General features: G+C 41.9%; 1 protein-coding gene across 1 annotated transcript in view; it reads left to right on the forward strand.

Annotated features, from left to right (window-relative positions):
- Window positions 1-27997, forward strand: part of CNTN1 (contactin 1) — a 222781-nt gene that overhangs the window by 133030 nt on the left and 61754 nt on the right. The window contains exon 13 of the mRNA XM_033959145.1: window positions 15919-16039. Coding sequence (XP_033815036.1) covers window positions 15919-16039 — 121 coding nt within the window. The remainder of the gene's footprint in view (window positions 1-15918; window positions 16040-27997) is intronic.

The following is a 27997-nucleotide window of genomic DNA, read 5'->3' on the forward strand; positions in this document are numbered from 1 at the left end:
GTAGATAAAGGCTGTTGCAGTAGTCTACAAGTCCTAGTACAAGTGATTGGACTAAGATCCTGTATTGAATTTTGTCAAAGAATTTTCTTATTTTTCGCAGGTTGCGCATGGTGTAGAAGGCTTTTTGGATGGTTTTGTTAGTATGAGTCTGCATTGTGCATCTCCTGTCTATTGTTACTCCCAGGATTTTGAGTGCTGGCTGTATTGGGTATGTGATTGCATTTGTCGTCAGATCAGTTAAGGTAGGTTCTTTGTCTTTTTCTAGCAGCAGGAATTTGGTTTTATCCGTGTTCAGTTTCAGTTTGTGGTTGGTCATCCATGTTTCTACCGTTTCCAGAGTTATTTTCAGTCGTCCTGATGAGTTGGGGTCTTGGGTATTGAAGGGGAGAAGGATTGTTATGTCGTCTGCGTAGCTGAATGAGACTATATTTAGGGAGTCTAGAGTGGTGCCCAGTGAGGATACGTAGAGGTTGAAAAGTATGGGTGATAATGGAGATCCTTGTGGTACTCCACAGGGGTTTGACCAAGGGTCAGATATGTGGTCTTTTGTCTTTACTTTATAAGTTCTAGTTTTTAGAAAGCCTTGGAACCAGTTGAGTACCAAACCTGTGATCCCTATGGCGTCTAGTATCTGGAGTAGTATGTTGTGATCCACTAGGTCGAAAGCTGCTGAAAGATCTAGTTGGATAAGTAGTATCCTGTTCCCTTTGCTGAGGTGTTGGTGGGCTATATCCATTAGAGATACAAGTAGTGTCTCTGTGCTGTGGTTTTTTCTGAAACCTGATTGTGATGGGTGTAGTATGTTGTGGTCTTCTAAGTAGTTGGTGAGGTATTGTGCTACAAGACCTTCTTGTAGTTTGATATATAATGGGATTGAAGCGATGGGTCTGTGGTTGGCTGGATTATTGTTTGGAGCTTTGGGATCTTTCGGTATGGGGGTGATAATAATCTCGCCTAGTTCTGGTGGGAAGTGACCATCTGTGAGCGTGGATTGTAGCCAGTTCATGAGGTTAGCTTTGAACTTGATGGATGCGGTTGTTAGCAGGTACGATGGGCAGCTGTTTAGGTCACAAGAAGTTTTACTATATTTGTTGTATAGTCGAGTCATGTCGTTCCATTGTATTTTGGGGAAGTTAGTCCACGTTCTGTCAGCTACTAAGGCTTCATCTATTGTTGGTGTTGTTATAATCTCATCGAGGAGGGTTAATGAATTGTTGAATGTGGATCTGATATTGGTGATTTTGTGCTTGAAGTAGTCTGCTAATTGGTGAGCTGAAGGAGATTGGTTTCCTTGAGTAGCTAGGAAAGGTTTGGTGTCTGTGAGTTTTCTTACAATATTGAAGAGTATTTTTGAGTCTGGGTTTTCAGTGCCTATTAGTTTGGAATAGTATGCTTTCCTTTTTTCCTTTAGTTTGATGTTATATTGTTTGATTTGGATTCTCCATGCTACTTTTGTTTGGTCTTGTTTCTGTTTTTTCCATATTCTTTCGAGGTGTCTGCATTGTCTTTTTAAATGGAGAAGTTCAGCGTCGAACCATTTGTCTGAAGGTCTACAGATTTTGTTTTTTGTTTTTATTGGTGCTAGCTCGTTCAAAGTAGCTTCGCTAATGGTACGCCAGTGAGTTACAAATTCTTTGGGGTTGATTTGGTCGAATGCTGGATCTACCTTCTCCCAAAATGTAGTAGGATTGATTTTCTGTCATGTGTTGATGTGGATTTTTTGGGGTGCGGGTTTGTGGTTGTTTTGAGCCCAGTTTATGGTGAAAGTGTATTTGTAGTGGTCTGACCAGAGGGAGGGGTGCCATATACCGTTGGATGTGTGTATGTTTTGAGTGTCAAGATTATGGGTCGTGAATGCTGCAATGTCCAGTTGGTGGCCTTTTTCGTGTGTGGGTTCGGGGTTAAGTATCTGATAGGATAGGGTATCGAGATATGAGAGTATTCCCTCTACTTGTTTGGAGGAGTGGTCTTCTAGATGGAGATTTAAGTCTCCGAGGAGTAAGTTGTGGGTGGAAGTTAGTGAATTCTGGAGAATGAATTCTTCGAGTTCTTGTTTTGATGTGGACCATTTCCCTGGTGTGACATAGCATAGAATGCAGGTCAGGTTTCCAGAGAGAGTGTTATCGGAGAGTTGACATGCTAGAAGGTCCAGGTGAGGGGATGAGTTCTTGGCTAGGACTTTTAAGTTAAAGTTGTTTTTTTACTATGATGGCTAACCCTCCCCCTCGTTTGTTTTCTCGACAGACAAGCTCTAATTTATATCCTTTTGGGCAGAGATCTATTATGCTTGGGTCGGAGTCTGAAGTGATCCAGGTTTCAGCTAGGAATAGGCATCCTAGATGATCTTTGATTAGCCAATCTTTGATTAATTCCACCTTTGGATTGATTGATCTTATGTTCATGTAAGCACATTTTATTGGTGTGAAATTTGTGAAGGAGAGTTGTGAACTGATTGAGTTGAGGAAGATTCTTGGGGGTGTCAAGTGTTTATGGCTGTTTATCTTGGGTTTTGGCGGAGGTCGTTTACCCCAGAATGTTGGGATGCTTTCTAGGCTGGAATTAGGACATGGTGTCAGAGTTCTGAAGGAGTGGAGTTTCCTGGCTGGTGGAGTTTGCCTGAGGTCTGTTGTAATGATTGGGATGGAGTAAGTATGGAAGCCTGCTGTTTTCCAGTTGGATATGAGGAGGGCGAGCAACAGAAGGACAAGCAGGGTTTTAGGAAGGCGGGTTGCCATTGTTGGTGAGTAGGGTTGCTGGGGTGTTGGTTGCTAAATAAACGATGTGAGTGATCTGATTGAAAGGATTATCTCTTAGCTATTGCTTTATCCTATTTAGGGGAGCTGGTGAGCTGCTTGTTTCTAGTTTGCTTCACTACTGCCGCTTCACGAAGGTGCTCCCTAAGGCGCATGCGCCTTTGTCGTGCGCCTTCGTCGGCGCGCCGAACGGCTGCGCGCCGTGGGCAGTCCAAATTTCACCCGATCTGTCCCTCGCTGGTCACGGGAGAGGGGCGGAGCGGAGCTCGCACGCTCTCCTCTCCTCGAATCTCCGTCGGCTGAGATGGCCCTGCAAAATGGCTGCGCGCCGTGGGCAGTCCAGATTTCACCCGATCTGTCCCTCGCTGGTCACGGGAGAGGGGCGGAGCGGAGCTCGCACGCTCTCCTCTCCTCGAATCTCCGTCGGCTGAGATGGCCCTGCAAAATGGCTGCGCGCCGTGGGCAGTCCAGATTTCACCCGATCTGTCCCTCGCTAGTCACGGGAGAGGGGCGGAGCGGAGCTCGCACGCTCTCCTCTCCTCGAATCTCCGTCGGCTGAGATGGCCCTGCAAAATGGCTACGCGCCGTGGGCAGTCCAGATTTCACCCGATCTGTCCCTCGCTGGTCACGGGATCTCCCTTCCCCTTCACTGTGCTGGAACAGGGAAACAGGCCCGGTCTGCAAAGCCCTTAAGAGGGCTGGAAAAGCAGGCCAGGTGCCTAAGTGGCTGCTGGGGGCGGGGCAAACCGCCGAACGCGTTGCTCCTCCGGTGCAGTGAGGGGGGACGACTCGATCTCCCTTCCCCTTCACTGTGCTGGAACAGGGAAAAAGGCCCGGTCTGCAAAGCCCTTAAGAGGGCTGGAAAAGCAGGCCAGGTGCCTAAGTGGCTGCTGGGGGCGGGGCAAACCGCCGAACGCGTTGCTCCTCCGGTGCAGTGAAGGGGGACGACTCGATCTCCCTTCCCCTTCACTGTGCTGGAACAGGGAAAAAGGCCCGGTCTGCAAAGCCCTTAAGAGGGCTGGAAAAGCAGGCCAGGTGCCTAAGTGGCTGCTGGGGGCGGGGCAAACCGCCGAACGCGTTGCTCCTCCGGTGCAGTGAAGGGGGACGACTCGATCTCCCTTCCCCTTCACTGTGCTGGAACAGGGAAAAAGGCCCGGTCTGCAAAACCCTTAAGAGGGCTGGAAAAGCAGGCCAGGTGCCTAAGTGGCTGCTGGGGGCGGGGCAAACCGCCGAACGCGTTGCTCCTCCGGTGCAGTGAAGGGGGACGACTCGATCTCCCTTCCCCTTCACTGTGCTGGAACAGGGAAAAAGGCCCGGTCTTTTTACTCTTGCTTATAGTGCGCCTCATTTTTGGTTTAAAAAAAATGGGAGCATATCACCCCTTTCTATCACCAACTGTATTGGTTGCCGGTAGAAGATTCTAGAGTACTGTTTAAGTTTTCTTGCATCTGTTATAAAGTAGCTCTTGGTCTGTCACCAAGTTATCTACTTCCTCATTTTTTTTGGAGTCATTCTAGTAAAAACACACGAAGAACGCAGTTATTTATATATCCTTCCATAAAATCCTACCATTATAAAAAGTTCCTTGAGAAAACCTTTTCTTTTCAGGCCGCCAAATGGAATATATGGCTCGGAAAAATGATATTAGAAGCTTCTTCTTACTTAGATTTTAGGAAATTACTAAAGACTCAATTATTTAACAGGCTGGTATCTGAATGTTTTTTCTCTTAATTTTTAACCATGTTTGCATTTCATCCTCACGTTTTTACTCACATGGTCTGCACTTTCTTTTTTTATCAATTCTACTGAAATGTAGGCACTTCCATCTTGATCAATTTTATTGAAATGTATGTATTATCTTTTGTATTTTATCAAGATTTTTTTTTAATTGAAATGTATGTATTATTTTTCATGCTGTGAGCCGCTTAGAACCTCCCTGGCATGGCGGCATATAAATAAATTATTATTATTATTCCTTCAAAAAGGCAGCAAATAATAAATGAAACGAAAGTTGTTAAAAAAAAGTGTGGAATAACTTGTAAGTTTCATGGCTTCACATCATTCTCATCTTCATTGGGCTGGGAACTTTTCAGCAGCCCCTCAAAATCCCAATGCAGTGAAATGATAAAACAAAACTTTTGGACTGTATGTGGGAAGTTTTTTTTTAGCTGCGTGCATCTGTCAAAGGTATGTTTATGTTTATTAAGATTTGATATACCGCTCCAGCATTTTACTGACCTAAGCGGTTTACAATGCAACAATTGATTACAGAAAGGAACTCCATTGAAGACAGGAAATATAGAGATAGAGACAAGATACACATATTCTACCAAGTAATCAGTGAGGATGAAAACAAAGATTACCTTTAAAAAAATTAATAATAAAGTAATAGTTCATTATCAATTTTAAAAAAAGGTATGCATGCACTTCTCATCCTGTGTACCCAATTGCATTTTTAAAACAAATTCATGCTCCTAATTTTACTCTGAAAATTACCCCCGAGCAGCATGTGCATGCTTTTGAAAAGTCAAAGTAGGTGTTGAAGTGAAAAGTTCACCTTCAGGAACAATTGAAGCACTGGGTAAACTTACTTGCCTGATGATGGTGGTAGTGGTGGTGGTGGTGGTTACACTGCTGATGGGTCCGGGAATGGGAAAATTTTCCTGCTGGTTTCGTGGGTACAAAGAGGATGGAAAGGCTGTACTGCTCAAGTCAGAGTGAGGGATTCCATTGGGATTCGGGGTTCTTTTTAGTGTCGGTGGTCCTATAGTGCATTTACTAAAGTTTATTACTCCTTTAGCACGCACTAATGCCCTTAATGCGCATTATTAGTAATTAGGTCCCACTGCATAGAAAGGACCTGTAGTAAATTAAATGTGTTACTGTGTAATACTGATACACTTTAGTAAATCTAGCTCAAATGATTTTCATTAGTTTCCCCTGACATTTCTTAAGGCCACTAGGTGGCATCTTAACATAACAATTTATTTTGAATTAAAGCAGAAATAATAACTTCTGACTTTCTATAATGTACCATCCTGCAACTTGCAGCACACTTATTACATGATGTTCTTCTATGGGCACATAGAAACATAAATGATCCATTAGCAACAAATAAATTGTTCCTTATAACGCTGCACTTGCCCCAGAATTCTATAAACTTTTCTCAAATTTGGACACCCACATTTTTGCTCACTCCTGGGATGTGCACTCAACATAATTAATAAGCCAAATAACATCAATAATTGGGTGGTAACAATCAATTATTGATAATTGGTATCAAGGGTTGTGCATGCATCTGGCTGCATGCTGTTTTATAACACTACACTCTCAAATTCCGTAATGCGCAACCGCAACCCAAAAGGGGACATGGACATGGGAGTGATTCAGGCAGGCCACGGGCATTCTCAAATGTGTGTGCAATGTTACAAAAAATTGCAGGGATCTGAACCCATCTCGCTCACCAGGATTTACACCAGGCTTCAGTTGGCGCAAGTCTATTACTAGGCTCTTCTCTTTAAGGGGCGCTCATTCTGGAGTGAAAACACTAACCACTGACTTTTTCCGACACCTATTTTTCAGCTTCATTTACTGAATTCAGCCCTTTGGGCCTGATTCTATAGTATAAACGGCACCAAAATTCATAATTTCAATCAAATGAAGGCACCCAAGAAAAGGATCTAGGTGTCATCGTAGACAATACAATGAAAGCTTCTGCCCAGTGTGCGGTGGCGTCCAAAAAAGCAAACAGGATGCTAGGAATTATTTTAAAAGGGATGGTTAACAAGACTAAGAATGTTATAATGCCCCTGTTTCACTCTATGGAGCGACCTTATCTGTAGTATTGCGCTCATTTCTGGTCTCCTTATCTCAAGAAAGATATAGTGGTGCTAGAAAAGGTTCAAAGAAGAGCGATCAATATGATAAAGGGGATGGAACTCCTCTTGTATGAGGAAAGACTAAAAAGGTTAGGGATCTTCAGCTTAGAAAAGAGACGGCTGAGGGGAGATATGATTGAAGTCTATAAAATCCTGAGTGGAGTAGAACGGGTACAAGTGGATCGATTTTTCACTCCATCAAAAATTACAACGACTAGGGGACACGACACTCAATGAAGTTACAGAGAAATACTATTAAAACCAATGGGAGGGAAAAAAAAATTTCACTCAGAGAATATTAAGCTCTGGAACACATTCACAGAATGGAACACATTGCCAGAGGTTGTGGTAAGAGTGGATAGCAGGGCAGGATTAATTCATTGGTGGGCGCTAGGCATCCAAGTACACTGGGCCCCCCCCCCCATGTACCCCCTCCTCTAACAGTGTACTTATGGGCCCAGCTCCAGAAGTCCAAGCAGCACCTTCTCCATCCTTCTTTATTATTCAGTGCAGCTGAGCTTGTGTCAGAGGAAAGGCTTCAGAGTCAGCCATGAGCAGTGTAGGAACCGCTGCCCATGGCCTTTTGAAAACTGCAAGTTCAGCTGCACTGAATAATGAAGAAGGCAACGTTCAGATGTCTGGAACTGGGCCCGGAAGCAGGTACACTGACGTCATCGAAGCAGACAGTATTCCGAGCCCACCTGAACTCTTCAGGCCCAAGTCACATGCCTACTTGGCGTAATCGTTAATCCTGCCCTGGTGGATAGTGTAGCTCAGTGGTCTCAAGCTCATGGCCAATTGTGGCCCACCAGGTACTATTTTGAGGCCTTCGGTATTTTTATTATAATCACAAAAGTAAAATAAAACAGTTTCCTTATCATATGTCTCTTTAGCTATAAATGACAATATTATTATTAAGACTTAGCCAAAAGGAAAGATTTATAAACTATAAAGAGTTTTACCTCATGCAAAATTGTATTACTAATAAATATAAAATAGTGGAAGTGGGTAAATAAATAACAATAAATAGAATTGCTCCACTTGTTAGGCTGAGAGTGTTATCCCAACGGAAGAAAAAGCCTCAGGTTTGTACTGGCAGAGAATAAATGCTCAAACCTCCTCCACCCACATCATCGGCAAAAAAAACTTCCGTAAAGAATATACAGTTGCCACTATGCTAATCTTAATGTAGGATTGAGATGTTGACTAGCAACACTGACAACTGCGTTGTAGGATTTTAAGTGGCGTCTTAATTAATAGCCAACGTTTCATGGTATTAGACCGTTTCTTCAGGGCTCCTAGACTCCCCCTGTCTTCACAGTTTGAAATGTTTGCTCGCTGGTGCTCAGTCCCACATTAAGATTAGCATAGTGGCAATTGTATATTCTCTACAGAAGTTTTTTTTGCTGATGATGTGGGTGGAGGAGGTTTGAGCGTTTATTCTCTGCCAGAACAAACCTGAGGCTTTTTCTTCCGTTGGGATAATGCTCTCAGCCTAACAAGTGGAGCAATTCTATTTATTGTCATTTCTTTAATAAGACATTAACTATTTTTTCTGAATCCCTCCAAGTACCTACAAATCCAAAATGTGGCCCTGCAAAGGGTTTGAGTTTGAGACCACTGGTGTAGCTGGTTTTAAGAAAGTTCCTGGAGGAAAAGTCCATAGTCTGTTATTGAGAAAGACACGGGGGAAGCCACTGCTTGCCCTGGATCGGTAGCATGGAATGTTGCTGCTCTTTGGGTTTTGGCCAGGTACTAGTGACCTGGATTGGCCACCGTGAGAACGGGCTACTGGGCTCGATGGACCATTGGTCTGACCCAGCAAGGCTATTCTTATGTTCTTATGCCATTTATAGAATCGCGCCTAACATTAGGCACTGGGTTTCTCTGGCCTAATTTACCGGTGCCTAACACAAACGCCTACCGCATCAGCAGTAAGTCATTCCACACCCAAACTCCGCCCCTAACCATATCCACTTTTCGGGTAGGCTCAGGTAGGTGCTATGTCAATTTCCACGTAAAACTTAAATTAATTGTTTTTTAATTTTATTTTTTTTTTGTTCATTAATTTTATTGAATATTATAAGTAATATACAGAAAGCAGTTCAAATACATAAAAATTGAATAAGAAATAGTGATGTAGAAACAAAAGAAACCATAATTGCTGTTATTTGCATATAGTAGATTAGTAAGAAGAATTCAGAGTATTTGAAACTGCTAAGAAAAGAAATAGAAAGGATAGAAAAGCAGAGAAGATGAATTGAAATAAAAAAGAAAAAAGAGAGATAAAGAAAGAGAGAGAGGCAGAAGTGTCTACAAGGCAGAATGAACATATGAATCTAAGAATGACCAAGGTGATTTATTTCGCACCAAATTTGCAGATAAACGAGATATCGTGTTCTTTTCATATGCATATGATTCGAATTTGTGGTACATGCTCAAGGAGTTCCACCAAAAGGTGTAGTCTAGTAGTGTGGGTGACTTCCAATTTTTCAAAATGTGCATAAGAGCTGTCACAATCATGGTGTCAATAAGTTTAGGAGGGCAGTTTGATTTTTAATTTTTTTGAAATGGCTTTAAATGGTGTTTTCAATTATTACACCAATTAAGCCAATTAAACAATTTAGGTTTTGGGTGGAAAATTGGCTAGGCACCACCAATCCAGGCGCCATTTATAGACTCAGGGCCTTTGTGTCAAATTGTTTCTTTTGATGAAGGACCTGCTGGGTTTGTCTGGCAGTATAACTAATTTCCATGCATAGGCAGCGGAACGTTTTTATGTTTTGGAGAGGACCACAATCTTTGCCCCAGACCCAGACCCCATAATAGTACTAATTATAATACAATTTTTTCCATTCATTTTTCCATTCATTTTTCATATATACACAATATAATCTTATTAACAATACATAGGCCTCCTTTTATTAAACTGTGCTAGGAGGTTTTAGCGCCGGGAACTACGCTGCTCCCGATGCTCATAGGACAATGGTGCGCTGACATTTGCGTGCAAGACAAATGAGCACCACCACTTCCGCTGCTTTGAGGCCTTCCCTTTTGCTCTCTAAAGGGGTGGTGGGAGGGAACCCCCCCCCCCCACACACACACACACACACCACACTTAAAGTCCTTGCGCTCCCATTGGGAGAGAGGGGTGTGGGGGAAACCCTACCACTACACCGAAAACTCCCAAAGACCGAAAACCGGAAGGAAAATGGGAGTTTTCACTGTAATGGGGGGTTCCCCACCAAACACCCCCAATGGAAGCACGAGCAGTTCTAAATGTAGTCGGGGGGTCCCCCCCAAACCCCCCTCACAGTGTAAAACTGAAAGCCTCAAAGCGGCGGAAGCGGTGGCGCGCATTTCTCCTGCGCTCAAATGTCAGCATGGGACATGCATTAAAAACAATTGTCTAGTTTCCCTCTAATCCTTCTCCCACCCCTCTGATGAACTACATAGCCCCCCTTCCAATCCATCCCTGATGAAATAAGATCTCCCTACCTCCAGCAGGTCCATACCACCTCCCATCCACCCCCATCCCTAATTTAGGACAACCACCTCGCCAGTGGAAGAAGGGGGCAGGAAGAAACCCCACTTATGCTTGCCTCTAGTGACTGCCTTTACAAAATGGCTGCCACAGCCTTTACAGGCAACCTCAGAGTACTACCAAAGTACCTGGAGGAAAAGAGGAGAGTGGGGCACAGTGGTTAAAGCTACAGCCTCAGCACTCTGGGGTTGTGGGTTCAAACCCGTGCTGTTCCTTGTGACCCTGGGCAAGTCACTTAAGGGCAAATTCTATAAGAAGCGCCCAAAAGTTAGGCATCGATATAGGCACTGTTCAGCGCGATTCAAGTAAAATTGGGTGCTGTATAGTGAATCACGCTGAGCGGCACCTATTTTGGAGGCGACCATTAAATAGGCCAGCTCTAGGCACAACTAAAAGTTAGGCACCCATGAGTGTGCTTAAGCACGCTTAAGAGCAGTGATTCTGTAAGAAGGCGCCTAACACGTAGCCACGCCCATGCCCAACATGCATAGCGCCTATTTTTTTGAAGGCCGCCTTAATTTTTAGAGGCGCCTTGTTACAGAATCGCGCTTTCTTGTTTGGCGCCTATGTTTCAATCAGTGCTGATTAAAAAGCTTATTTGGACTTCTTATTCAATTTAGATAGGCACCAATGTAGTTGGACGCCTCCGAAATAGGTGCCTAACTTTAGGCGCTGGTTACAGAATTTGGGCCTTAATCCCCCCATTGCCCCAGGTACATTACTTGAGTACCTGAATAAATTCATGTAAACCGTTCTGAGCTCAGTATAGAAAACTGAATGAATAAATGTGCTATACTAAGGCAGACTGAAGACCCATCAAGGCCAGTATCCTGTTTCCAACAGTGGCAAATCCAGGTCACAAGTACTTGGCAAGATTCCAAAAGAGTAAAACAGATTTCATGCTGCTTATTCTAGAAATAAGCAGTGGATTTTCTCAAGTCCATCTTAATAATGGCTTTTAGGACATTATCCAAACCCTTTTTAATCTGCTGTTAAGACAGACATAGGGAAAGCCACTGCTTTATCCCTGAGATTAGTAGCTTGGAATCTTCGTACTCTTTGCAATTCTGCTTGGTACTTGTGACCTGGATTGGCCACTGTTAGAAGCAGGCGAACCATCAGTCTGATCCGGTATGGCTGTTCTCAGGGCAGGATTAATTCGTTGAGGGCCCCTAGGCACACAAGTTCAATGGGTCCCCTGCCCCGCCCCACCCCACCGTGTGCCCAGGCGGAAACAGGAAGCTGTGTCAGAGGGAAGCTTTGGGCAAGCAGCACCACTTGCAAAATTACAGTTCCCGTTGCCTTTCTTACCCGCGTTGCTTGCATGTCTTACTTTCCGTCGATGGTTGCTGATTGGGAGGGGGCTGCGTTGCTGATTGATGCTGGAGTGGCCCATCGCCATTTGGAAAACAATGTTGATGCCCTCCTTCATCTGGCCCCCCTGACCATTTTGGGCCCTAGGCACGTGCCTACTTGGCCTATTGGTTAATCCTGCCCTGGCTGTTCTTATGCACTTATGAAAAGAATGACCAAGTACAGTAGCCACCCCACCATCAGCGGCTAGTAATATAAGCATCAGAAGTGCCTAGGCACTCTTAAGTTTCATGGTAAGCTAAAACAAACCACCAAGTTTTTTATCCCTTTCTAAATTTTGGGTATGCACATTTGTCCATTAGCTCTTGATGAATTGAGTTCCATAAGGGTTACTCCCTTATGGAACTCAATTCATCAAGAGCTAAGGGACAAATGTGCATACCCAAAATTTAGAAAGGGATAAAAACTTGATGGTTTGTACACAGAAAGCTGAGTGATGAGTCACTTCTAGCTGAATATTTTAGTTAAAGGAGTCAGGAGGAAATTTTAATGAGAGAATCTCAAGTACCAAGAAGAAGTTTCAAGTTTAATACAAATCTGCATACCACCTATCAGTCTTCTAAGCGGTTTGTACATAATAAAATAAGGTAACATACATTAAGGCCCTCTTTAACTAAGGTGCGCTAAACGTTTTAGCACGCGTTTAGCGCATGCTAAATCAACATGTGCGCTAGCCGCTAATGCGTCCATAGGATAACATGTATGCATTAGCGTTTAGCGCGTGATTAGTGCGTGCTAATATTTATTGTGCGCTAAATGGCATAGCGCACCTTAGTAAAAGTGGGGGTAAAACATACAGGTAAAGAATTACATTATAAAATAGGAAAGAGAGCCATATAGGGGAAATACAAAAGGAAGGGAGATCCCATCTGATAACCAAAGCAGAAATGAAGATGTTTCATAAGGTAAGTGCATTAGAGGTTGAATGCATCTATAAAAAGAAACGTTTTTAGTTTTCCTCTGAAACGATCTAGCATGGGTTTATCCTGTAGTTCCGGGGGTAATGAGTTCCAAAGAGATGGGGCTGTGACGGAGAAGTTTGTTGTTCATGTAGTGCTAATAATTTGGAGAGGTGGAACCATTAACAGATTTTGTAGAAGAGTTAATAGATAAGAAACATTTAAGTAGAGAAGGAGATTCAGATTAAAATTAGGTGAGTAACTATTGAAAACATAAGAACAGCTCATACCGGGTCTGACCAATGGTTCATCTATCCCAGTTTCCTGTTTCCAACAGTGGTCAATCCAGGCCACAATACCAGGCCTCAATTTGATCTGTTGAAAAATACTGTTCTTGAAACTTAAAAGTTTCTATTAATGGAAGGCATAAGTCAACATGTAAAAAGTTAGAGAATAAAGTTAACTTGTTTGTTTGCAGTATAGAACTCTATTCTTATAATCAACTTGATTTGGTGTTCTTTATATAAAAACTAGAGGGTTTATATAGTGGAAGGCTTTTGTTTAAAGCTAAGGACATTCATAGATGGTGAACCACACGCATGCTTTGGAACAGCTTTTAGCTTTCCTATCACATGTTCCAGTTAGTGAATCAAATTTCCTTATGCTGAGGGAAGCTGAGGTTTCCACTGAAAGTTTGTTCATATCTAATTTGTGGCAAAAATTGCTGATGTCTTATTCCATATTTGCTTGGTAAGGTTTATTGTTGGACACTAAAGAACCTAGTTCTTTTGAGGTATGGAAAACTTCTGATGCTTTATTCAAGACAACCAAGCCTGCCCCATGAAATAAGAAGTACAGAAAATATTGAACATGAAAGCTAAATTCATATTTTCTTTTCTGAAAATGTTTTGATCAGCCTACCCCCTCTTCCCCTCTCAGACAGTTTTGAAATAAATTATAGCATCATACCATATGCTCATAAAAAGCTACAAATTGCGCTATCATGACTTTTTTTTTGAGTACATTACTTGTAAAATTGATGCATAAAAATAAACATAAGTCAGCCTTTTGAGATAATGACATCATGACTAGGTTTGAGTGTATTAAACAGCCAACCATTTATTCTATCATAAAAGAGAACAGTTTTACCTTACGTTGTAATTTGGTGACCATAGATTAGAGACTTTCTAAATGGGGATTGGAAAAAAGGGAAACCTTCACATTTTACCTCATACCATGAGTTACTATGACCCTATTTAGTCAAATTTTCAGTACATATGCAAAAAATGTTTTGAAAACAAGGCACCTTGCATCTCGGAGAGCCGTTTATAGAACAGTACTTACTCTGATTTTTTTTTTTTCCTGAGTTCAACTAATATCTTCACAGGATAAAACTCACCAACATCAAATATAACATCAAAATTAAATAATGTGAAGTGAGTGCCATCCTCGCAGAAAACCCTCCTTAGTGTAAACAATGTCACTGCACTAATGACTCTTTTGCTTGGTAGAAAAAAGTAAGAAAGCAATGATTTCTGGCAGTCAATTGTGCAAGTGTCGCTTGATGTTTATTTTGGTACAAATTCCCCAAATTTGCTTAAATTCTGCTTTTAGACAATGATAAAGTTCGATGACAAAATCTAGGGGGTCTCTTTTTTCATAGTCTTAATTAGCTTGATCTAATCAAGATGTGTGAATAACAAACTAAGAGGAATAGAAGGGGCTATTGAAAGGTTCTCAGCCCAACCAATCAACTTCTTACATTCTGAGCGTTATTTTGCCACAGTAGCTGAAAAGAGTGTTATCCTATTTTATTAAGTGACAATTTGCAGAAACAAAATTCAATGTTTTGACATTGTTTCAGCTTATTGATTGAATCATATCCACGTCAATCTCTTCTTGGTTGGGCTGAGAACTTGTAACTTGTAAGCACCTCCCTCGTAATTATATTCTTCTGGGAGTGCCTGTGTTAGGTATTGCAAAACTTGTGAAAAAGCCCTTGCTAGTCTGAAGGCTTCTATTTTCTCTTCACTGACTTCATTAACTAGCCAATTCTTTTTTTTTTTTTTTAATTCTTCATTAATTTTTCAAACTACAAATGTGCAGTAAATGATTCACATATTTGCACATTACATAATAAGTGCAACAAAACTTACAAATACCACTGCATAATGAAATTTCCCCCACCCTCCCAGCTAATAAACAAATATAATAAAACCTTCATGAAATTATTCATAAAATCCTTGAATCAATTCCAATTCTATTTCCTTCCCTTACCCCCCCCCCCCCCAGGATGTGTATGTTTACTTGACAATAAAATTAAATTAATTATTCCTCTTTACAGTATTTAGCCAATGGCTCCCAAACATTCATAAAATTCTTAAAACGTCCCTGTTGTATGGCCATGCAATGTTCCATTTTATAAGTATAACACATGGATTCCCACCAAAATGTGTAGTTCAGCCTATCCCAGTTTTTCAAATTTCTCAAAATAAGCTGCATGGCAACCTAGCTAGCCAATTCTTTATCACCTTTTTCTGGTTCCTAAAGTATTCTCCTTTGTATCTGTAAAGCACGGTACTCTTAACATTGGTTTCCTCTTAGACTCTTCAGGCCCCAAGTGATAGTTATATCCTCTTCTCCAGTGTACACATTCAGGTCTCTTCTCATATGTCCTCAAGTGCAGACTCCATACAATTGTGGCCACTTTTCTCTGAACAGCTTTGGGCCTTTTTATCTCCTTGGTAAGATACAGCCTCCAATACTTCCCAGGGCATAAAAATACTTGAAGCCATTCAGAGGAATGTGAACAAAGTGGTACGGGGTCTGCAGCAGAAGATATATAAGAAGAGACTTAAGACTGCATTGTATTTTATTTTATAAACTATATTGTAGATAAATAATTATTGTATCTGTTATAGGCTGCTTTGAATAATTGTTGGTAATTGAAAAAGTGGGAAAACAATATAAAATAAAAATAAGACAAATAATATTCAGATGACCTCAGGGGGAGAAGACTTCCTCACATGCAGGTTTACTGCTGTACAATACCATTTTCATTGAATTCTCGAAGATCATGGCCAACTCAACCATTAAGCTAGACTAGGTGACACCTAGGGTAGCCATTTTTTCCAAGCAGCTATAGTCAATGCAAAACAATACGTCCTGACAGCCACATAAGCTCAAATAACCAACAGCACAACCTTCTTCCTTTCTGAAGGAGGTCTGTGTGATGATTGACTTGGTTTTAACTATCAAAACTTTGAAAGGGGGAGGGGTGCTGCAGGTTAGGGACTCAAAAGTTAACTGAGAAGGGTATAAAGCTAAACGTTCACCTAAAGCCCTCCCCCACCTTCTTACACCAGCTCTGTTGAAGATTAACAGCCTTTATGTGCGACTGCTGGAAAGAATATACTTTCTGGAAAATGCCACTGGAGATTTTACTAATTGTGATTGATTGCTGCTTTTAGAGTGAAGCCAGTGGAGAACTGCTTATTAAAAATGCACAGCTGAGGCACGCCGGGAGGTACACTTGCACGGCCCAGACAATCGTTGACAACTCTTCGGTTTCAGCAGATTTAGTTGTCAGAGGTAAGAATTTCAGTTTAAGTATGAGGTGATTTTAAGCTACTTGAAATTAAGATCTTTGCCAACTTTGGCTAGGAAAATTGTTCTTTTAGGTTAAGATATGAATGTTTGCTTGGGCACACGTTCTAATGCAGCCCTCGGTGGCCTTCCCGAGTAACCGATGTTATTGGAGGATTGCATGTTACATGTGCACAACGTCCACATGTACTGTGTTTTCATCGTGCAAGATAATGGTGAAATTTGCTGTGCTAGACGTGCACAAACGTTTGTGAATGTGAATGTATGAGCAGTTCTATATTTTGTAACACAGATCTTTTGGAGGGGCAATATTCAAAAGCATTTATCTAGGTAGCAGCATCTGGCACCCAAAAAATGAAAGTGAGAAAGATACTACCAAAGAGTAAATTTAAAATAAATTGGAGAAAATATTTCTTCACTCAGACTAATTCCAGAACAACATATACAGCACATTTATTAGCTAAAAAAATCATTTTACTAATCTGTGTTATTATTATTATGAAACTGTTTTTATTGGCAAATGGATTACTAATCTGTGTTAAATGCTAAGGCATGCTTAATGCGGGGGGGAAAAAAATAGCCTAACGCAAACATGTCACATTTTGCATTAGTTATGCCATTAGCACACATTAACCATGTAGCATTTCTTTATTTTTTTAATATTTATTTTTGAAGAAGGTGTTCCGGGGTGGAGAATGGGCATGAAAGCGCTATTCGGGTAGTACACTCATATTAATATGTGCTAAAGGGATAAAGCAAGATTCATGTGGGAGTCCTTCGAAATAGGAGGTGTTATGTGGCAACTGAAAATAATTAACGAAGTAGCACTTATTAATGACAATATTAGCGCACAACCTAAAAATAAAACAATAGAAAAAGACCTTTCATGGATGGATATGCACTCATGGTAAAGGGCTTAGCATTAGGACATGCTAAGCCCCTTTCATAGTAAAAGACCCCTGTGTGAAAAAGGGTACACTATTTTTAATGAGTGTGCACTCATTTCCTGATAGCGTGCATGTGAAGGAGTCTATAGGAGATTCCCCCTTAATAGCACTCCCTCACAGTTATAGAACCACCTTAAAAGGTTAACACTGAGCAAGGAAGAGATGATTCAACAGGAGCAGATCAGGGAGGATTTGACCAAGGCAATATAAAAACTCTCACCAGAGATCAGTCAGAGAGACCCAGAGGAGAGAGAAGTGTTAGCTGCAGAAACTCTGCTCAGGTAGGCCAGGTTTATCTTGGAACCCTGCTGAAACTGTACTAATCAAAATAAGGACTAAGCCTGGGCCCAACTATGCTGAAAACTGAAGGAGAGTGCTTTAACTCTGGTTAAGAGACAAGCTGGTTGTGCTGCCTTATGAGAGCCAGACTAGTGCACACCATGGCCTTGCCAGAGCAGGCCACAGAAAAGGACCCGGTTTTCGTGTTCATTTTTTTCTGTGAAGGGAATGGGTTACCCCCTTCCTTGCTCAAAAATGAAATGTTTTTTTTGTTTCACTTTTAAAACCTCCGTGTAGCTTTGTTTTCAAGGCACTATGCCAGACCCTCACTCACACTGCTACAGGGCACATGTGTAAACCTCATGCACTGCAGTGCACCGGAGAATGCAGACTGTGCTGATCGACTCTGACAGGTCACAACCCAAGCCCATAAAATACGGAGTTCCCCAAGTAGCCTTACTATTCCTGCTCCTCTTCAACCTGTATATAGAGCCAGTTATTGACATGTCCTATAAATACAAAATCAAGATTCACTCATACGTGGACAACATCCAGCTACTTCTTCCACTGGGTAAGGCCTCCCAACACACCAACCTACACAATTGCCTTACTGACATGAAGAATTGGAAGACTAAACAACAAACTCCAACTCAATGCATCTAAACTGAACTCTTCTGGATCAGGACAAAGAGCTCGCATTTCACCTGCCCATCATTGTCCTGGGAATCGACAACTCTGACCGCAAAGGACCAGGTCCACAGCCTTGGTGTAATATTGGATGGCCACTTGTCTCTCTCCATCCACATCTCTCAGGTAGTCTCTACCTCATTCTATTATATATGCCAACTGCGGAAGATCCAACTGCGGAAGATCCAGCTCTTTTACTCCTATGTACTCTCATGTATGGACTTCAGCAGTTCACTGTTTAATGGCCTCATGGAAGAAGATCTGAATCGTCTACAGCGGGTACAAAATGTGGCAATCTGCCTCTTAAAGAAGCTTGGCAACCGTGACCCCTATCTCGCATGCGTTACGCTCAGCTCACTGACTGCCCATCGGCAAGCGGTAGGCCTTCAAGGGCCTCGTACTGGCCCATAAAATCCTCTACCACTAGTCACCTAGCTACATATCTGCTAATTTGCACCCCTATGTACCTAGATGTTCTGTCTACTCCGAAACCGAGAAACAGCTCAGCATTTCCCCCAGAAGATCCCTCCAACTGGAAACAGCATACAAGCACTCCTACAGCCACTTCTTCTCCAGTTGCCCATGCAGATAAGGTCGCTGGATCCTATGATGGTTTTCAGGAAAGCGGTGAAAACCTTCCTCTTCTGATGACTGCCAATTTGGAGCTGGAACTCTACACATAGTCCTGGACCCTTGCGGTGTGCCCCTTACATGCTGACTCCCTCTAGTATGCTGATGATGAGCTCCTCCTGTCTGTTTGTAGATTGATTTTCCCTCTGTTTGATGAAACTATGTATGTTCTCATGTAACCCATCCTGAGCTTTCTGGGGGGGGCAGGATATAAATTGAAATAAATAAATAAAAGTGTGACCGCTTTACATATAAAACACATCCTTTAAGAAGAGTTTGCACTGTTATTGGCAAATGACATTGTATCTCAAGCAACAGCCTAGCCCTAATGCATAAAGATGGAAAACCAAAAGAGCTTGAACACTGGAAAAGCTGGTAATTCATGTGCCCTAAAATACTCCTCCAGATCAGATGAGTTACTAGGTCTGTGCTATTTCACATGCCAGAGTTATTCCATTTCTGTATCCCTTCGCCTTGGTGACAGATGGAGGAGTGGAATACTTTAAAACTTGAAAGTAAACTTTCTAAGGTCAGAGAGCTAAATTTTATAACTCAAGCCTTTCAGATTATAGGGGGGGGGAACCTTTATCCACTCGTAATCTACTTATCGTCTGCTTTTCCTATCAGACAGACAACTACTTAATCAGTAACAGCTGAAAAATTCATTTTAAATAACTATTGGGTTTCCTTCTGTCACAAACCATGAAGCAAGATGTGAACTACTCCCAAAAGCATTAAAATATCCACTAATCTGTCACCACAAGTTGATTATATGTGGATTTTCATATTTGTACATATTTGTGGCTAAGTAAAGATATAATACTCTCATTACATAAAATTACTATACAGTTTAGACACAGATAATAGGGATGTACGTACAGTATATGTATTCAGCTCATTATGTCATAAAAAAGGTTTAAAAACATTTAAAGCATATTAGCCTATAAATTAGCACACCTGCCTGTTATTTTCCTCCTTGTTAATGCCTGCCCTGTATGTTAAGTGGGTATTTGCAGCATAGCAATTAGGCAGAATATTGCCATTTATATGCTTATATACCAGTATTCTAAACATTTATGCATGTACATTTGGATTCTATGTATGGAGCCCAAATATGTGCATGCATCGAAAATACACACAGACAAATTAATTAGCTAACAAGGCATTAACTAGCAATAAATTGATGTTAGCAAGCAATTATTGCAGTTAATTGGCATTGATTAGATTTTGCACATGCATCTTCCTGAGCACTTTCTATAACCCAGCACAATCCACTAGCGCACGCATACAATGGAGCATGGCCTGGGACATTCCCAAAAATTTGCATGTGGTGTTATAGAATACTAGAGAAGAACAAAAAACGCCCAAGGTTTCCACAGTAAAAAATGAGGAACCAAAAACAAAAAAGGACTCTGGAACAACAATGTTCTTGAAATGTCATTTTATTATCAGATTCAGGTAATTACATCCATATAAGAGCAAATCGACCCATTTGTTGGTGACGGGACCCGACACGGTCTGTGTTTCGGTTCAACTGAACTTTCCTCAGGGGTCTAAAATACGGCTCACATGTATGATAGTCAATAGGATGTATACAAACACCAATAACAAGCAAAAGCAAATCTCCTAGGAGGTAAAAACACTACGGATTGGAAGAGTGGCTGCAGTGTATACAGCCTGTTGAACCTCATACATGTGAGCCATATCTTAGACCCCCAACCCAAACTTACACAGTCTATGTCCTCTATATAGCAATTCGGTTTAGGATGGGCTGGGGAGAGCTTCGACGGAAGCTCCAGTGATTTGGAATGTGAGGACAGTGCTGGGCAGACATTAGAGTCTGTAACCCGCAAACAACATGATGGCTAGGATAGGCTGGAGAGAGCTTCAACGCAACTCCGGTAGTGGGAACCTAAAGATGGTTCCGGGCAGATTTTTTCAGTTTGTGGCCCAGAAATATTAAAGAAAGGAAGCCAATGTAACCATGAATGCATGTGACTACAGTATATGGATCATGCAGATCTGCATCTGTTGTCATTTACTATGTTATGTTATTATGTTTGAAAAAGTACAAAGATTAGCGGACACAATGAAGCTACTAAATAAGACATCTATTTTTTCACTCACTACAGAATTAAGCTCTGGAATTTGTTGCTAGAGGATGTGGTACAAAAGCTGTTAGTGTAGTTGGTTTTTAAAAAATAAGGTTTGGAAAAGTTTCTGGAGGAAAAGTCCATAGTCTTCTCTTGAGACAGACACAAGGAAAGCCACTGCTTGCCCTGGTACGAGGGTTCCTGGAAGAAAAATCCTTATAATATTGTTAAGATAGACCTTGTATCATGTTCTTATGATTGCCAAAGTAGCCCACTTGGATGTGCATAAATAATAAGAAAGGGAGTGGAACTCCCAAAAGCTAATCAAGAAATGTCTAAGCTATATTTTTCTACTGTTTTTTATTTATGAGTATTTGCAAAGTATGACAGCTTAATTATTGAAATTCAGCTGGGTATCTGTTCTGGAATGCTGCTTCTTTGGATAGTAGCCAGATTAAAATACTGCTTAAGAGTTAATTAAGAATGTGGCAGCAAAAGGACTTTGAGCATATGGCCGTTGGAATTTTAATTCACTCACTCTAAACTGTGTTTATGTATTAGGATTTATTAACCGCCTTCATGGAGAAATGCACTTCAGTGCGTTTTCTTTGACTGCTGAAGTGACATGTGAATCTGAAGTGCTAGGCTGACCAGGATTGGTACATATTCTCAAACATTTCTTCCAGCCTCACTTTTAAAATCAAAATTAGGTAATATGCTTTAGGTATCATTGGAAGAAAGAAATTTATAACAGGGTGGCAAGGCAAGAAAGGCGTGGAGGGGCATAATCGAAAGGGACGTCTAAGTCCATTTACGTCCATCTCGCAAGTCGTCCAAAGTTAAAAAGAGCCTAAGACACATTTTCGAAAGATACGTCCAACTTTTTTTTCCTTTCGAAAATCTTCTAATTATACGTCCTGCTGATCTGATCGTCCAAGCCGTTAAATCGTCCATCTTTATGCCACATTTCCGTCCAACTGTCCATCCAAGTCCAAAACGCCTAGAACAAGCCCTGTTGGACGTGGGAGGGGTCTGCAAAGTGATGGACTGCACACCCAGACATGCCACCTAAATAGTGGGGGTACCTTACAGGGCACTGCTGTGAACTTCACAAAAAGGGTGCCATGGCTTCTCCTCACTACAGCTCCCTTATAAGTGAAAGTGAGCTCCAAAACCACCTCCAGAATCCCCTAGACCCACTTATCTACCACCCCAATAGCCTTTATGGCTGCAGGAGCCACTTATATGCCAGTAAAAAAGGGTTTTGGGGGTGTATAGGGGAGTGCACATGTTTAAGTATCAATGCAGTGATTACAGGGGCTTATGGGCATGGGTACTCCTCTCTATGGGTCCCTAATCCACCCCCAAGACGACTTAAGCTGCCTTTGGGCTGGACGACTAGGCTTTCCTATGCCAGGCGGCCAGGTGATGATGGTCTGGAGGCTGAAATTTAAAGTTGTGAATAAAATTTTTATGGGGGTGGGGGGGGGGTTGGTGATCACTGGGGTAGTGTGTGGGGGTCTGTGTTATGTGTTTGCAGTGCTTATCTGGTGAGTTTAGGTGGGTTTTTGTGACTTAGACCATGTTTTACATGGTCTAAGTCACAACGTCCAAGTTCCGCCTAGGCTCTGTTGTTAAACTTTCGGTTATACATGCTGTATGACTAAGTCTAAGTTGGCCCACTTCCCACCCAACTCCCACCCTCGACACGCCTCCCGAAACGCCCCGTTTAGCTTTGGACGTTGAGCGGCACTATGAAGGCCTAGGTTGTTTAGAAATATGTCAAAAACCCGGTTCTATTATCAGCGCTTAGACGTTTTTGAGAAATGTTCGTCCAAGTGCCGACTTAGGCCGGTTTTTGGACATTTTTCTCTTTCGATTATGAGCCCCATACTGTACAGACACAGGCTCATTGTTACAACAGAAACAAGATAACTATCTCAATTTAAAAAAGAAGAAATGCTTTTGGAATCAGTTTGCAAGAATAATAAATAGAAGTGAAATAACCTTCAATAAGAATATTTTCTATTTGTAGAAGCAGAACTTATACCAGAATTCATGTACATGTATTATGATATCATGTACGAGTGGTACAGCATTTCAAACAATTACTCTTGGCTTATTAACATTCAATCACAAGTGACTCTGTTAGCTTACTTAATCAATATCCATCAGTCATAAATGGAATCCTGATAGCTAGGGTCACCAGATGGCTTCAGATCATACAGAGCAGGTTGGCAAGAGATCTTCATTTGCTTGCATGGCCCCTGTGGATATGTAATTTGAATATCTCTAAGAAAAGCAGAACAGTGAGCCCAAAAATGCATTAAGACAATACATTGAGAGGGGAATTCTATACAGAGGTGACAATCAGGAGGAGCCCCTTCTATAAATCAAAGTAAGTACCTACTAGCATAAAAGATCAAAAACGTGCATACATTATAGGCATGTCCACTTATACCAGCCATAGAGCTGATTTAATGCTTACACCTAGATTGCTTAAAAAAAAGTGCATAAAGTATAGCATTCTAAAACAAACAGGAGGAAATTATCTTTTCACCCAAAGAATAATTAAGCTATGGAACTCATTGCCAGAAGATGTGGTAACAGCGGTTAGTATAGCTGGGTTTAAAAATGGTTCCTGGAGGAAAAGCCCATAGTTTGCTATTGAGACAGACATTGGGAAACCAAAGCCTGCCCTGGGATCAGTAGCATAGAATGTTACTACTACTTGGGTTTCTGCCAAGTACTTGTGACCTGAATTGGGCTCTGTGGAAACAGTATACTGGGCCAGATGGACCACTGGTCTGACCCAGTTTGGCTATTCTTATGTTCTTACTAGCTGATGGCCCGGCGTTGCACGGGTATTTAATTATAGCAATAACACTGTAAATGGATTCAAATAAAGATACTTTATAGTGGTGAATGAAAATATTTTTTTACTTTATAAAAAGTACAATATTCAAATTATAATGTGAAATATTTGACAAAATGAATACAATACAACTAACACAAAACTTGATTATAAACAACATTTTTAGTTTCACCTCCAGGAGCAAGAACATATACATTATTGGGTGAACCCACCCTTCCCACGTGTGCAGGTGGGCCGCGAGACCCCCAGAACATATCACCCCAGGTAGTGAGGGATCTGCATACCAAGTTTAGTTCAAATCGGTCCCACAGCTTTTTACATTTTTCCCATTGACTTGAATGGGTGAAATCTGAAGTTCTGTTTGTAGCTCCGCCCACGTGTGCAGTTGGGCCGCGAGACCCCCAGAACATATCATCCCGGGTAGTGAGGGATCCGCATACCAAGTTTCGTTCAAATCGGGCAAGCCGGTTTTGCGGAGGCAGTTTTTACATTTTTTCCATTGACATGAATGGGTGAAATCTGATTTTCTGTTTGTAGCTCCGCCCAGGTGTGCAGGTTGGCCGCGATACCCCCAGAACATATCACCCCAGGTAGTGAGGGATCTGCATACCAAGTTTCGTTCAAATCGGTCAAGCCGTTTTTGAATTACTGTGAGAATGGCAGCTTTTTACATTTTTTCCATTGACATGAATGGGTGAAATCTGATGTTCTGTTTGTAGCTCTGCCCATGTGTGCAGGTGGGCCGTGAGACCCCCAGAACATATCACCCCAGGTAGTGAGGGATCAGCATACCAAGTTTAGTTCAAATCGGTCCCACAGCTTTTTACATTTTTCCCATTGACTTGAATGGGTGAAATCTGAAGTTCTGTTTGTAGCTCCGCCCACGTGTGCAGTTGGGCCGCGAGACCCCCAGAACATATCATCCCGGGTAGTGAGGGATCCGCATACCAAGTTTCATTCAAATCGGGCAAGCCGGTTTTGCGGAGGCAGTTTTTACATTTTTTCCATTGACATGAATGGATGAAATCTGATTTTCTGTTTGTAGCTCCGCCCAGGTGTGCAGGTTGGCCGCGATACCCCCAGAACATATCACCCCAGGTAGTGAGGGATCTGCATACCAAGTTTCGTTCAAATCGGGCAAGCCGTTTTTGTATTACTGTGAGAATGGCAGCTTTTTACATTTTTTCCATTGACATGAATGGGTGAAATCTGATGTTCTGTTTGTAGCTCCGCCCATGTGTGCAGGTGGGCCGCGAGACCCCCAGAACATATCATCCCAGGTAGTGAGGGATCTGCATACCAAGTTTCGTTCAAATCGGTCAAGCCGTTTTTGAATTACTGTGAGAATGGCAGCTTTTTACATTTTTTCCATTGACATGAATGGGTGAAATATGATGTTCTGTTTGTAGCTCCGCCCATGTGTGCAGGTGGGCCGCGAGACCCCCAGAACATATCATCCCAGGTAGTGAGGGATCTGCATACCAAGTTTCGTTCAAATCGGTCAAGCCGTTTTTGAATTACTGTGAGAATGGCAGCTTTTTACATTTTTTCCATTGACATGAATGGGTGAAATCTGATGTTCTGTTTGTAGCTCCGCCCATGTGTGCAGGTGGGCCGCGAGACCCCCAGAACATATCACCCCAGGTAGTGAGCGATCAGCATACCAAGTTTAGTACAAATCGGTCCCACAGCTTTTTACATTTTTCCCATTGACTTGAATGGGTGAAATCTGAAGTTCTGTTTGTAGCTCCGCCCACGTGTGCAGTTGGGCCGCGAGACCCCCAGAACATATCATCCCGGGTAGTGAGGGATCCGCAAACCAAGTTTCGTTCAAATCGGACAAGCCGGTTTTGCGGAGGCAGTTTTTACATTTTTTCCATTGACATGAATGGGTGAAATCTGATTTTCTGTTTGTAGCTCCGCCCAGGTGTGCAGGTTGGCCGCGATACCCCCAGAACATATCACCCCAGGTAGTGAGGGATCTGCATACCAAGTTTCGTTCAAATCGGGCAAGCCGTTTTTGCGTTGGCAGCTGTTTTACATTTTTTCCATTGACATGAATGGGTGAAATCTGATTTTATGTTTGTAGCTCCGCCCACATGTGCAGGTGGGCCGTGAGACCCCCAGAACATATCACCCCAGGTAGTGAGGGATCAGCATACCAAGTTTAGTTCAAATCGGTCCCACAGCTTTTTACATTTTTCCCATTGACTTGAATGGGTGAAATCTGAAGTTCTGTTTGTAGCTCCGCCCACGTGTGCAGTTGGGCCGCGAGACCCCCAGAACATATCATCCCGGGTAGTGAGGGATCCGCATACCAAGTTTCGTTCAAATCGGGCAAGCCGGTTTTGCGGAGGCAGTTTTTACATTTTTTCCATTGACATGAATGGGTGAAATCTGATTTTCTGTTTGTAGCTCCGCCCAGGTGTGCAGGTTGGCCGCGATACCCCCAGAACATATCACCCCAGGTAGTGAGGGATCTGCATACCAAGTTTCGTTCAAATCGGGCAAGCCGTTTTTGAATTACTGTGAGAATGGCAGCTTTTTACATTTTTTCCATTGACATGAATGGGTAAAATCTGATTTTATGTTTGTAGCTCCGCCCACATGTGCAGGTGGGCCGTGAGACCCCCAGAACATATCACCCCAGGTAGTGAGGGATCGGCATACCAAGTTTCGTTCAAATCTGGCAAACCGTTTTTGCGTGATCGCGGCACATACATACATACATCCGATTTTATATATATAGATAACACCCTCCAGGGATTCAAGATAAAGTTGAACAAGTTCCTGCTGAACCAGATCATACACAGGTAAGGCTAGTCTCAGTTAGGGCACTAGTTTTTGACCTACGGGCCGCCACATGAGCAGACTGCTGGGCACGATGGACCACTGGTCTGACCCAGCAGTGGCAATTCTTATGTTAATATACACAGCAGAAAAGATTTAAACACTATTCTCTCTCTTGAAAATAAAATATAAATGATAATAGATTTGGCTTTGCAATTATTTCAGGAAGTAGTGGCCTAGTGGTAGAGCTAAAGCCTCAACACCCTGAGGTTGTGTGTTCAAACCCCACACTGCTCCTTGTTACCCTGGGCAAGTCACTCAATCCTCTATTGCTCCAGGTAGATTAGATGGACTAAGATAAGGAAAATGCTTGAGTACCTGATTGTAAATTGCTTAGATCAGTGATTCCCAACCCTGTCTTGGAGGAACACAAGGCCAATCGGGTTTTCAGGCTAGCCCTAATGAATATGCATGAGAGAGATTTGCATATGATGGAAGTGATAGGCATGCAAATTTGCTTCATGCATATTCATTAGGGCTAGCCTGAAAACCCAATTGGCCTGGTGTTCCTCCAGGACAGGGTTGGGAACCACTGGCTTAGATAACCTTGATAGGTGATATATAAATACCTAATAAACCCTCCCTTTTATAAAATGGTAGCGTGGTTTTTAGCGCCAGCTAGGGCAATAACAGCTCCAATGCTCTATAAGCATCAGAGCTGTTACCGCCGTGGCCGGCGCTAAAAACCGCACTATGGTTTTGTAAAAGGGGGGTCGGGGGGAGGGAATAAAATAAATACCAGCCCAATTCTCCAAAGCAGCTAGTTTGCTAAAACTACTGTTTTAAGTCGCAGTTAATTATTACTGAAGTAACTTTATACAATAATTAATTATGCTGAATTTCTGATATTCCAAATTTATGAAATTTCAAACAGCCACATTATTTATGAAGAAGTGCAATAAAGACTTTGGAGAAAACATATGATACCCTCTTAGATTCCCTATACTTTCATCAGAGTCCCAGCACTCTGCTATGCAGGAGCGATCTTATTCCACATGTGTGGCATTTACCGGTATATGCAAGTGAATTTTATTTTTCTTAGAAGTAAATTCATAAATTAATCCATAAAGAGATATTATATAGCAAATGTGATTTATAAAGTAACAGGAAAACACAAAGAACTGTTTCATAGAGGGTTATTTTTTTTTTTTTAAATACCGTCCTGCAACCATGACACAAATATTTAAAACAGGGCTCATGGGGGCTTTATTCATAAAAATAAGGTCAGGGTAAGCAATCAGGGCACTAGCATACAGTGCTTTTCTTTATTCAAAATAATCTATACATTATTCGGGTACAAGAAATTCTCAGTGAGATATGGCAGAGCCTTTGCTAGGGACGTTGTCCACTTTAACTTAAAAATCCTATACTTGCTTGAATACAGAATCTAGTCTAACCAATGGTGACCTTTCTCAATAAAAGATGTTATAGGGGATGGGGGGGAATGTTACATGTTCACAAAGAAATGAAAGAGAAGTTTGGTAGTCAATGTACTGTTATTAGTAAATTAATAATAATAATAATTTTATTCTTATATACCGCCAAAGCCATGGTAGTTGGAGGCGGTTTACAACAAGAAGAG

This window comes from Geotrypetes seraphini, chromosome 9 (genome assembly GCF_902459505.1).
Source record: "Geotrypetes seraphini chromosome 9, aGeoSer1.1, whole genome shotgun sequence".
In the NCBI taxonomy this organism is placed as follows: domain Eukaryota; kingdom Metazoa; phylum Chordata; class Amphibia; order Gymnophiona; family Dermophiidae; genus Geotrypetes; species Geotrypetes seraphini.